A 13,437-nucleotide genomic window follows, 5' to 3' on the forward strand; every position below is an offset into this window, starting at 1 on the left:
ATTATAAATAAAGGGAGCCATGGAAACTTTAATTATAATAATTTTAAAATTGAATTATAAGTTTGAGCCAGAGGAGAGAAGACCAACATGAATCATGACGATTTCTTTGCCCGTGGTCCTCCCGAGATCCAGAGAGCGGACCTTTATCACAAGGGTCTTGTGACCAAAAATAACCTGAGAAATGTATTAGACAGCGTCAAGAATTTCTATGACCTATGTCTACTGACCCAAGTCAAGGGAGCAAGCTCCCACTCATGGGCCCTTGAGAAAGGCCCTTAACCCTATCTGCTCTAGGGGCACTGTATCACTGTAAGCAGAAAATTTGCAAATGTTACGCAAGTACTCAATATACCATGATGACTCATAAGTTCAGTATAAATCTGCGCAGGTTTGGTTTACATGAACTTCTTTAAAAAATGTGAGATCAGATCTAAATTTTTTCAAATGTTTAAGAACTTTTATTAAACTGGTGATTTGAGATATGAGAAGCATGGCCACAAGAGGGCACAATAAAACAAGAGACGGTCTAAACCTGTGACTTTTTTTTATGTGCTGTTCTGAAATGGCTGAGGAATTTATAGATAAAATCTCAAATGAAATTATAAAATCTAAAATCTATATTTTTTTATATACATTTCGCGTGTCATTTTAGTGACTACAATAAAAGCGGATTTTAGTTGGAAAATTAGAAACGAAAAATTTTCTCTGCCCCGTGTGAGGCTCGAACTCACGACCTTCAGATTATGAGACTGACGCGCTGCCTACTGCGCCAACGAGGCTCCTGAATGAATCGGGTCTACTTCTGTATTTATGGAGCGAGCTCGGCAATAAATTGTACGTAATAAATGTTTTAATGTTTTGCATGTATTATGCCTTATTTTGGAGTTTACATTATTTTCCATATCTAATTTTTCTATTTCGAATAGAAATTGAGATATTCGGTTTACAACCGGTCAGAATGACACAAAATCAAAATGCAGCAACCAATATAATTTTGAGGTAAAAAGATTAACCTCTTATTTTCTTGTTTTGTCCAGTTTCGAGACATTTTAACTGTTTTACATGAAAACTATTAGAGCAAACTGTCACTTAGATGTAATATTGACCAAAAGACTGTATTTGTGACTCCAGCACACTGGCTCATTTTCCACATGGCCTTGAAATGGTTAGTTAAGGGGGGGGTTTGGCTCAAGGTGTGCAAAAAGCAAAGGTGGGTAAATCTTTGATAAGGAACTTGCATGTGAGTTTGCCACGTTATCACAGCCCGAGAGTAAATACAGACCTGGGGGAACGAATGTTTCTTTCCTTTTTTTGCAACCTAACCAACGCTGCTCTTGCCTTGTAATGACAGGCCTTAACGTAACCCTGGGTTATTTCATCAGTGTGGCAGTAGGATGTGGATTTGCCAATGCCTTGGTGACACAAAGGAGGCTACGATGGCACTTTCTGTCAGAGTTTATTGCAGCGTTTGCACTCGCGGCATGTCGCCTGGAAGTGCAAACCATTTCCGAGATTGGTCAGTGGGCAGAAGGCCTGGGGCAGGACGTTACTCTCACCATGCTTTTCCTTGCCTTGACTGTCCATGGAGTCATCATGCAAGGAGTCACAGGAAACCCTTCAGTTACTCTAATGGGGTATTTACAAAAAGAGACAGGAGCAGTATCGTCTTCTCTTAGCATAGCAGGTCAGCTCGGAGGGGCCCATCTTGCCCTGCTCTTTGCTGGATGGTACTGGGGGATGGAGCTCACAGACATGCATATGATCAAGGTCATGATGATGACTCAGTGCAGTTCATCACTAAATGTGTCCCTGGTTCAGGGGACCATCACAGAGGCTGTAAGTGCAATGCTTTTTTACCTGGTAGACCTCAGTCTTCGCCGCAGGTCACAGCTGCTACGGATTCCCATCTTGTCCATGCTGCTCACCTTCCTCTATTACACAGGTTAGTTTACATTAAAATTTTACATTTACGGCATTTGGCAGACACCCTTATCCAGAGAAACTTACAACTGAGCAGCCGAGGATTAAGGGCCTTGCTCAAGGGCCCAGCAGTCGTAGCTTGGTGGTGCTGGGATTTGAACTTGTGAACTTCCAAACCTAGTCAGGTCTAATGCCTTAACCGCTGAGCGACCACCTCCCTTTTGAATACAGCAGTGTATATATACAGTCTGGTTTTTGTTTGTTTTGTTTTTTTCACATTTTCTTAAATATTTAGCTCTTTTGCAGTTTTAATGTTTTTTCTATTAAAAATGCTGTAGGACAATTAAAACCTCTTTTCACATGATTCTTATAGCAACAATCAAGTGCAAAGGTTTATACCTCCTACAGGTGGGATCAACAGTATATACAATATATCTCGTGTTATATATATATATATATATATATATATATATATATATATATATATATATATATATAATTTTTTTTTTTACATAGAAATATTTAACAAGGTGTGTCCTTTATGTTCTGTAATTCCAAGGAAACAACTACACTGCTGCCTTTGTGAACCCATCACTTGCTTATGCACTTACATTCAAATGTCCTGGACACACCTTCTGGGAATATGCAGTAGTCTACTGGATTGGGCCTGTCATTGGTAAGATGAACAAGAAAACATCAAGACATTCACTTTTTCATTTACTTAAATGATTTCTAAATGTACTAAAATATTACACATGCATAATTAACAATGCAGACTTATATCCAGTCATATTTCATCATATGCTGAAATCTAGACATAATATTACATGGTTTGGTAAATATTATGATTAATATTTTTTAGGCATGACTCTGGCCTTGCTTGTCTACATGGGTAACATCCCTTTACTTTTCACCAAGAACCTGCTTTACTCAAAAAAGACACAAGTTCGCCTCCCAAAAAGAAAGACAGCAGAAGAGAAAAGTTCATGAGACACTGTGCATTTACTTTGAAACAACATTAAATATTTTTACTTTGATGTAAAATATTGATATGACAAAGACACATGATGTGTTGATTGCCTTATAACATTTATTTACAAGAGGAAAAAAAAAAATAAATCTACCATCAAGAAAATAAAACAGTTTTATATATTTTGCAAGAATAAAATATGCATTTGACATCTTGTTGTATCAGGGTTTTTTCCCCCTCACACGAAATGATACCATTTTCATATGTACTTCATTATATTAAATCTTTCTTCTTTGTAATTCTTTGATTTACTCAACAAAAACTGAACTGCATCCAATGTGAAACCTCAAGCATTGATAATAAAAACCTAATTTACCTTCAAAACACAGAAATCTTTCATATCAAACTTTTCTTATTGTCTAAACTGAATAGTCACTGATAATCTCTCCTAACCTAAAAATCACAGCAAACATCTAATGAGGGTGCTTGTAGTGGTAAAAATAAAACAGGTTTAAAATCAAAAGGCAGAATCCTGGATCACAGGAACCACCGTACTGGCTGTATCAGGTTTATCCTTCTGGGCAGAAGTTTTGCTGGCTTCTGTAAACATACAGAAATAAATGAAATGTGAAAAAATTTAACATTTTCTATACTGATTAATTAAAAAGAAACTTAACTGAAATGTAAAGATAAAACCTGATCAGAAACAGTTACTTGACTGTCATATCTGTCTGAGAGTGTAAAAGTCAAGTCGTTTTTTTTGTGTAATTTCAACCATACAGTTCAGTACACAGTGAAACGAAACAACCTTTCCCCAAGACCAAGGTGCTACAGCAAACAACTTAAATGAACAAAAGGAACACAAAAGTACACATAACTCTAAACTAACAACCCATAGTGCTTATGTGCAACATTTAGTGCAAAAAAGGGGCGGGGCAAAGAAAAAAAAAATATATATATATAATAAAAGACAAAAGACAACATGAGACAAGGAAATAAAGAAACCCAGTAGCGCCAACCAGTGCAGTAGGTTGTGCAAGAAGGATTGTCCATATCCATATCTTCATACATTTCGTATGAATGTTGTGTTTAAAAAGGTTGTGCAAAAATACAGTATAGAGGGTTGTGCAAAGGGGATTGTACATATACAAATCAAAAGATGTATACTGTGCATGTAAACATTTGGCTCTTGACAGAGTCTTAGCCTTACTAAAATGCAGCTAAAATGCAAGGCACCAATTAAAGAACAATATAGTTTGGATTACATTTATGGCATTTGGCTGTATCTTATTTAGGCTCCATCACATTTTCACAGTTTCTAATAGTAACAGATTATTTTTTAAGTATTTTATCCTAGTTACTGGTTTGAATTTGTCTGTTAGCTGTTTTGTTGATTGTAATTACCAATCCTGGGCTTTGTTGCATGTTATAAAAAAAATGTAAAAATACACATGATTAAAAGAATCGCAAAACTTAACTCAGACTATATATTTTTTAAATAAGGGACAAAAAACATGGACATTTTGGTCCATTATAACATTTCTAATTCACACAACACTGCAAACCTACCATTCTACCACACATCACAGAATGTCTTGCAATGTTCATGATACCAGTTAAAGATGACTTTTGCAGAAATCGAGATTCATCAAATAAATAAATAAATAAATAAATAAATAAATAAATAAATAAATAAATAAATAAATAAATAAATAGGGTGGTAAGCTGTACCTGGTTGATGCTGATTCTCTAACTGAGCCTCTGGCTGGTCCACCCATAATTGATGTTTGGGGTTGTTAGGAAACCTTTTGGTTTGGCCACAGCTGAGACATCGTATTATCGTTGCCCGCTGCCGCCGAGAACCTTCTACAGATACAACACAGACACCATATAAAACATATGCAGTTTTTCCATGTATACACACATACAGCACTGTGCAAACATCTTTGGCCAGCACCAGCTTTGTTGTGAAATTATATGACTGTATGTCTTAACTTCTGTGATCTTTGGCATTTTGAATGTAATGCTGTGACTGAAAGTTGGTCTTAGCAAGCTTCCAGTTTCCAGATTTTCTTTTACTGCATAAAAACTTTCTGTATTTTCTGGTTGTATTCTAATAAAGAGACTGAAAATCATGATGTATGATCATTACACTAATGTCGAAACAAAAACACTGTACCACTGAACGTATGAGTCACCTCTTAAAATAAAATAGGAAAAAAAAACTAAGTGCTGCACAGATTTAAACGTCAAAATTCCATTTGAATTTAACTTATTTATTAATATAGCGTTATTATTATTATTATAAGTATTATATAAGATAGCGTTTTCTTAATGCTAAAATGGAACAAAATTTACGCCATTTTGCAGACACCCAACATACAATCATCCCATTTATACAACTGAGCAGTTGAGGGTCTTGCTCAAGGGTGCAGGATTTGAACACACAACCTTTTGATGATCAGAGGCTCCACATCATCACTCATCTACAACGCTCAAATTTCACATTTCCTATAAAATTATTTGACTTCAAATTTACTTAAGTATCCAAAGTACTATGATTTATTTTGGCTATAATGTTATCATTTTTGTCACAAGACTCTTTCTAAATCAACTCAGTTTATGTGAAAAGACTCTAATGTTACTTTAAGCACACCGATCTATTAATAGAATGATGTTAATGAGTCAAACACTGATTGATATCTATTAAAATGAACATGGACACAAAACCTTCTTCTCAATCAAACAAAAAAAAAAAAGTACACAAATAAGGCCACAGGTGTTGTGGCCATGTTAAAGTCAGGACTTTCTTCCATCATTTATTCCTCTCTAAATGTTCTGCTTGCTGTTGATTTACACTGAACTGTATGATGGTTATAATACTTCAGTTAAATACAAATATGCAAAAAAGCTACCTATGTGAAGTAATGAATTATGTTTGCTATGGTTCTCTCCAATACTGATCTACACGTAATAAAATAATAAATACAAATCTAACAATGGAAGTAGTTAAAAAGAAATGCGACCAATCAAATGGATTTTGTTGCATCGATCACAAAACACAGAATCTCATGAATAAAAAATCTTACATTTTGTTTTTAAATAAAGGAGAAAACTTACTTCTTTGCCTGACAGCGACTGTAACCCCGGGTATCAGTAAAGCACAGCATTTCTTACACATTGTCCTCTTCACTGAGGGATCTCTAATGGGGATATATATATATATAATATATACAAGAAAAACAAAAAACAATAAATTTGAAGAAATTCATGGAACTCACTGTCTCAGCACCAGCCGTTTGGCTATGGTCTTCTGGGTAAAGCAGTAAAATCGAGCCAGTTCAATGTTCTCGGGGTTTTGTGCCAATACACAATGTGCAGCCTTAAAGACAAACGTTATATATAAATATGTATTATTTCATTATTATTATTTATCTCTTTTTAAGACACACCATATGATGATAATTAGGGAAAACGTTTGCTGGTTTACTCACTTGATACAGGAAGTTCAGCCTCTGAAAAGCTTCTTTATCTTTGATATGAGCCGCCATTATATCTAATAATAACGTGAAGAAAACCTTAATCTTGTTTAATAATGAAAAAAAAGCACTTTCTTTCACACATCTTCAAAGGTAGTCATGTTTGACTATTTATTCTTCTTCGCAGGTGTGGGCAGCAGAAACTGTCCCTCTCTGGCGCCCTCTATGGAAACGAAAAGTTGGCTGCAGTCTTCAGACTTGAGAATCGAAGCAAATTACTGTATATGCAAAGTACTTCTTGTAACCAAAGGGCATTTTTTTACTTGTTGGAAATAAGAAATAATATTATAAATACTTTTAAAACAGATTCTGGAGGTGATAAATGTTGGTTCAACACTTTCATTTTCAGGATACATTCAGAAAGATAAAGCAGCAGTACAATAGACCTATAGACCAAATATAAATATAATTGATAGTATGGATGACAAGAGGTTTTTCTACTTTCTAAACTGTACTGTAAAAATGCTCAACAGCTGTATTTACCATTGATTATAAAATATTTATTCTGTGAAATTAATCGGTTTCAAATTGTGGAATTGTAACATTATATTCGACCACCAATTACCTATGCCAGTGTAAAAATGGCCCATATTTTAAGGAAATTAAACAGTAATATATAAATATAATAGAATAAATAAAGTAGTAAATAAAAAATAGTGCAGAAATAAAGTACATACATTCACCTGTATCTTTTTCTTATTTTATTATTCTTTAGTTAAAACTGTTAAATCATTTCACATTCACTATAATATTGTGCATAACTACTACAAATATTATTCACTAACAGGCCAAAAGAGTCAACACCTGGATTTAACTAAGCAAAAAGCTAATATTTTGGGTTTTTGGGTAAAATTGGGATCAGTAGTACTATAAACAATATATTATTATAATTGATAGTATGGCTGACCAGACACTAATTATCAATGCCATGATTTTCTAATCTGGTTTAAAATTGCCCTGCATATGCTAAGGAAGGGAAAGAGTAATATGTAAATAAATGTATTAAATTAAATAAATAGTTCAAAGAAAAAGTAAATAAATACATCTCTATCATGTTTCCAACTGGGAAATAAAAACCCAAAATCAAGGACTCTCTATTTAAAACTGTTTTTTTAAATGTTCTCATTCATTCTCTATGTCATTGCTAAACCACTACAGATATTAGAAACTGACTAGGCAAAAAAAAAAAAACTAAGCAAAAAGGTAGGAGCTTTCATTGGATAATTACTGCAGTGAATAATATGTTTTAGCTACAAGTAATTTAACCCTAATGCAGTAAGGAGCTTTTTACTTCTTACTGTAAACAACCAAGTTAGAAAACATATCACATAGTAGTACGAAAGATGTTGCTCTTTTATTATCTATCATCACATTGGTATCTGTCAAGGGTGGCATATATTTAGCAGAATGTAAATATGGAAAAATTGTCAAGCCATATCCTGTGGTCATACAAAAGATGTTGCTCTGTTCTAATAGTCAAATTAGCCTGCATGAAGCTAAGAGTACAACTAAGGACATTTCTGAAATTACTAAAATTGAGTTAAGAATTGTCAAATGCATAATTAAAACCTGAAAAAATAGTGATGAACCATCACGGCTGGAAAAAAATATCTTGATTGATCTTGATTAGAGATCATTTAAACTTTTTATGAAATCAAAAAGTAAAAAAAAACAATAGAACTCACAGCTATGTTTAAAAGTGAAAACAAAGGCATGACAATATGTACAGTGTGAATAGATGTCTTAAATGTACTAGGGAGCATAAAGATTGGATTCTTGAGCAATGGAAAAGGGTCATATGGCCTGGCAAGTCTCTCCAAGTAAGAGGTAAGTATACATCATGACTATTTTCTGTTCTTTCACTGAGGTGGTGGAATAAATTTCGCCTAGATGTCCGAACAGCTGAGTCACTGCCTATGTTTAAATGACGGACGAAGACATACCTCTTCCTGAAACATTTGAACTACCACTTATTTTCTACCACATTTTTTTTATTAGGTTTGTCTTTATGTAAACACCTTTGAGAAATGACAGTTCACTTGCTACCTAATATATCCCACACATTGACAGGTACGAAAGTAATGAAAAAAAGAAGTGGTTTCAATGTTATGCTTGATTTTGTTTTAACAAAGTACAGGAAAAAGAAATCACTGGCCCGTACGGGGATCGAACCCGCGACCTTGGCGTTATTAGCACCACGCTCTAACCAACTGAGCTAACCGGCCACGACGTGTAATAATAAATTGTTATTCTATGAAAACTAAATTATGCTCATAATTATATATTTTTAGCTAGTACATGAAAAAGTGAACGATGGGACATTACCATATTGTATGAGCGGTCAACAAAAGTAACAAAATTGTTTATCCGTATTGGTTTAGTTAAGCTTTGGGTGTCAAAATGCATCACCAAAAAACAAATCACAATGATTTTAAAAGCAAGAGGCGACTTTTCCACCTCCAGCTCCACCTCCTGTCTTTTTTAGTCAATAGCACTGTCTCGAAACACCACAGCAGGTCTCACCACAGTCACAAACTTTTCCCTTTCACTCCTGCAGACACCCATACTTGCTTGTACTGGGTTCGATTCACCGAAGGGGGCACTGTTTTGTAGCTTTCCTTCAAGGTATTTTTCTATTAGACCTGTTATACTTATTTTTTTTAACAAACTGCTCCAGTAACTGAAACATCTGATGTAGCTAAGATTTTTACTACCAGTCAGAAGCTGGGACACACCTTCTTATTCAATGTTTTTCTTTATTTGTATAGTATTCAATGTTGTACATAAAACTGAAGTCAAATCAAGAAGCTTTAATTGTCATTTTTACCATATATAGCTGACGCAGTACGTAGTGAAATGAGACAACCTTCCTTCAGAACCCAAAAAAAAAGTGCACACAGACAACACAAGACTACGGAAGGGCATTGCATTCACAAAGAGAAAAAAAATCACAGAAAGGATCTTATAATTATGACTTAGTATCTCATAATTATGAGATATTAAGTCATAATTCTGACTTAATATCTCATAATTATGACTTACTATCTCATTATTATGACCTACTTACTCATAATTATGACTTAATATTTCATAATGATGAGATCCTGATCTCATAATTATGACTTAGTATCTCATAATTATGACTTAATATCTCATAAATATGACTTAATATCTCATTATTTTGAGATCCTGATCTCATAATTATGACTTACTAACTCATAATTATGACTTAATATTTCATAATTGTGAGATCCTGATCTCACAATTATGACTTAGTATCTCATAATGATGACTTACTAACTCATGATTATGACTTAGTATCTCATAATAACGACTTATTATCTCATAATTATGACTTAATATCTCATAATTACGATATCCTGATCTCATAATTATGACTTACTAACTCATAATTATGACTTAGTATCTCATAATTACGACTTATTATCTCATAATTATAACTTAATATCTCATAATTATGAAATCCTGATTTCATAATTATGACTTAGTATCTCATAATTATGACTTAGTATCTCATAATTACGACTTATTATCTCATAATTATAACTTAATATCTCATAATTATGAAATCCTGATTTCATAATTATGACTTATTATCTCATAATTATGAGATAAATTGGGGTAGTCTGTGGCAGGGGAGCATTTTAGTGCATAACACCGAATCTGACGTTACTTCATTCTTTGCTCGGAAGCGCCTCATTGCGCAACCATGGAGATGTAGCAGCTATAATATGGTTTAGCTTGATGACTGTATATGTTAGTGTTAAGATCACACACTGTTCTCACACTGGTTCTCTAAACACATTTCTGTTATCTGTTCATTGTCTATAGGGTCTTTACGATGTGAGTATGTAAGGTATACATGTCTTGTTGGGAAATTTTCACAAACCTCTGAAGGGCTTTTCGGTCCAAAGCAGTGCAGCTGCTGTACCACACTGAGATGCAGTTAGTGAGGATGCTCTCAATGGTGCAGCAGTAAAAGTTCTCCAGTATCCTATAGCACAGACGGGACTTTTTATGTCTCCTCAGGAAAAAACAGGCGCTGTTGTGCCATCCTGATTAGGATAGAAGAGTTCAGAGACCAGGTGAGACCCTCAGAGATGAGGACTCCAAGAAACTTAAAGCTTGGTACATGCTCAACAGCAGCTCAATTGTTGTGAATGGGATTGTGACTGTAATTGCTGGCTCGTCTAAAATCCACAATGATCTGTTTCGTCTTCTTGGTGTTGAGTTCCAGGTTATTGTCCTCACACCATAGTACTAGGTGCTGGATTTCCTTCCTGTAAGATGTCTCATTGTTACCTTTGATTAGGCGTACCACCGTGGTGTCATCTGCCAACTTGAAAAGGGAGTATAGATGAGGAGACAATACTCATCCCTGAGGAACCCCAGTGCTGAGGGTGAGACTGGAGGAGGTGACAGTGTTCTCTAAGGTGAGGGAAGCAAGATTGAGATGGTTTGGACATGTGCAGAGGAGGGGTACATGGGGATATATTGTTAGGAGAATGCTGAGTGTAAATGACCGTAAATGGTTATGTTATTTAAATTTTTTCTTGAGCATGTTACATGCCTTGTGCAGTAGGAGGAGTAACGAAAAAGTAATTAGATCAGCAGAGAGAAGAGCGAAGATTCATGTTACTCCACAGTCCATGAATATATATGTGTTTTCCAGTGAACCGAGGTAAAAATCTGCTTAATTTCATCTTAGTACCCTTTGGTAAAGCGGAGCGAGGTATGTGATGTCGACATATGTTTGTGTTGTAGTTTATTTCAAAGTCCTATGAGCTTGTTAGCATGTTAATCATTGAGCTCTGCTTGTTAATTTTTATATTTTTTATATTGTCTTCATTCACTTCATTTATATTTCATCTGTTTCTTTGTAAATGTGAACTGTATTTATAGTATTTTTTTGGAAACTCTCTGTGTCTCGTTTATGGATACCAATGGGCAGCTACACTGAGGATGCAGCCACCAGGAAGGAGGAAAAGAGGAAGGCCAAGGAGGCAGTTTATGGATGTGGTGGGGGAATACATGCAGGTAGTTGAATTGAAACAAGCAGATGTAGAGGACAGAGGGGTGTGGAGACGGATGATCCGCTGTGGCGCCCCCCCTAATGGGAGAAGCCAAAAGAAGAAGAAGAAGAAGAAGAAGAAGAAGAAGAAGAAGAAGAAGACAGCAAATCTGGAGAGACGCTGAGTCTGAAAAATAACTGAAATATCACATGTATTTAGACTCTTTAATTAGTATTTAGTTTAAAAGCATTTGAAAGCAATTACACCCATGAGTCGTTAAGTCAGCCTTACAGGCGTACAGCCTTAAGTCGTAATTTGCTTGTAATGTCAGTGTTCATGGAAATACGTTCATAGGTAAAAACGAGGGACTGGTGAAACAAATTACACATCATTGTCAGAAATGAGCCTCATGCATGGTGATGTTTTGCAGGAATCAAATAAAATATTACCTTAATTTTTCCTTTAAATGGTACATTTCCTCAGTTTTAAACCTTTGACCATTGACCTTTCGTCTTGTGTTAAAATTGTTATAACATTGAATAGGATCCACTTATGGGTGTGATGGTTAGGTTATGTTCTTAGTATGTTTTATGTCTGAGAGTGATTTAAATCCAGACTGCAGCAAAATTTTCTTGCATGGGCCGGGAATCAAAGCCGTGCCTCCCGCCTGGCAGGCAAGAAGTCTACCACTGAACCACTAATGCTTATGAAAGAGCTCCACCACCCATTCATTGTGGTGCCATTGAGAGCATCTTGAGCAGCTGCATCACTGCCTGGGAACTGTCTCGAATCGCAAGACACTACAGAGGATAGTGAAGACAGCTGAGAAGATCATTGGAGTCTCTCTCCCCTCTATCATGGACATTAACACCACACGCTGCATCCGCAAAGCCAACAGCATTGTGGATGACCCCACACAGCCGAAGCATTCGGGCTGTCACATCCAGACTGTGTAACAGTTTCTTTCCCCAAGCTATCAGGTTTCAGAACTGAACTGAACTCACACAAACACACACACACACACACACACACACACACACACACACACAAATGTGTGACTGATCTGTACAACCCGGACTCAACACACACTTGAACTCACTTTACACATCCATGTCTTCAGTAGCACTCAAATTACATCACTTCATTACTATAAACTGTTTGCATGCCGTTTTTGCACTTCTTTTCTGGCTTGCTGCTATCGCTCTTTACATTTTTGTTTTGTTGTTACTGTTCACATACGTCTCTTACACACCACAGTGTGCAATATACAACAAGTTTACTGGTGGGGCTATTTTGTGTTTTGTGCATTTGTCTTACACTGTCTTGTGTTGTCTTGCACTTTCCTGTATTATCGTGCACTGTCTTGTGGTGTCTTTTCACTGTTTGAACCAGGTTGCACACGATGCACTTTATATGGGGTGGACACTTCGTAGTCCTTAGCCCTGTGTTTTCCTTGATGTTTCTGGTATGTAGAACCAGGGTTCAGGATGAACGTAGTTTAATTTCACTGTGTAATACGTCAGCTATATATGGTTGAAATGACAATAAAAGCTTCTTGCCTTGAACAAATGGTCATCTTACATTCTTCGTATAGATTATGTCTGAGAGGGCTTTAAATCCAGACTGTAGCAAAAGTTCCCACGCATTGGCTGGGGTTTCGAACCCGGGCCTCCCGCGTGGCAGGCGAGAATTCTACCACTGAACCACCAATGCTTACAAAACAGTGCCACCACAAATTCATTGTGGCGCTGTTGCAACACATAGTTCTTGAAAAATAACAAAAATATCACTTCTTGTAGGAAAGCATTCCCGGTCAGTTATATTTCCACGCTTCACCACTAGAGTGAGATTCAGAACAATGAGCAGCAGAAGTCATATGACATCGTGCAACCTATCGAACAGCAGCTGGCAGATTACACCGAGAATCACACCACACACACCATCAAATCCTAAAACCAGTGATGTTTAAGTGTTC

General features: G+C 35.9%; 2 protein-coding genes across 2 annotated transcripts; one reads left to right on the forward strand and one right to left on the reverse strand.

Annotated features, from left to right (window-relative positions):
• The first annotated feature begins 1,042 nt into the window (after positions 1–1,042).
• aqp12 (aquaporin 12) lies at positions 1,043–3,101 on the forward strand. Its single transcript, XM_083559536.1, has 3 exons — positions 1,043–1,942; positions 2,480–2,596; positions 2,783–3,101. The coding sequence occupies exons 1-3, from the start codon at positions 1,345–1,347 to the stop codon at positions 2,908–2,910; spliced, it is 843 nt and encodes a 280-aa protein (XP_083415662.1). The 5' UTR covers positions 1,043–1,344; the 3' UTR covers positions 2,911–3,101.
• rpp21 (ribonuclease P subunit p21) lies at positions 2,993–7,255 on the reverse strand. Its single transcript, XM_083559537.1, has 5 exons — positions 6,385–7,255; positions 6,172–6,272; positions 6,011–6,093; positions 4,622–4,756; positions 2,993–3,490 (listed from the first exon to the last, which is right to left on the reverse strand). The coding sequence occupies exons 1-5, from the start codon at positions 6,439–6,441 to the stop codon at positions 3,408–3,410; spliced, it is 459 nt and encodes a 152-aa protein (XP_083415663.1). The 5' UTR covers positions 6,442–7,255; the 3' UTR covers positions 2,993–3,407.
• Positions 7,256–13,437: the final 6,182 nt, after the last annotated feature.

This window comes from Silurus aristotelis (assembly GCF_946808225.1).
Source record: "Silurus aristotelis genome assembly, chromosome: 13".
In the NCBI taxonomy this organism is placed as follows: Eukaryota; Metazoa; Chordata; class Actinopteri; order Siluriformes; family Siluridae; genus Silurus; species Silurus aristotelis.

Bases quoted from the DNA above. Each gene is read 5' to 3' on its own strand.
- aqp12 (XM_083559536.1), top strand. From the start codon at position 1,345: ATGACAGGCCTTAACGTAACCCTGGGTTATTTCATCAGTGTGGCAGTA. The intron at 1,943-2,479 runs GTTAGTTTACAT...TGTAATTCCAAG, and splicing joins CACCTTCCTCTATTACACAG to GAAACAACTACACTGCTGCC. The intron at 2,597-2,782 runs GTAAGATGAACA...AATATTTTTTAG, and splicing joins CTGGATTGGGCCTGTCATTG to GCATGACTCTGGCCTTGCTT.
- rpp21 (XM_083559537.1), bottom strand. From the start codon at position 6,441: ATGGCGGCTCATATCAAAGATAAAGAAGCTTTTCAGAGGCTGAACTTC. The intron at 4,757-6,010 runs GTAAGTTTTCTC...TTGTATCTGTAG, and splicing joins AGTCGCTGTCAGGCAAAGAA to AAGGTTCTCGGCGGCAGCGG. The intron at 3,491-4,621 runs GTACAGCTTACC...GTATGTTTACAG, and splicing joins AGAGAATCAGCATCAACCAG to AAGCCAGCAAAACTTCTGCC.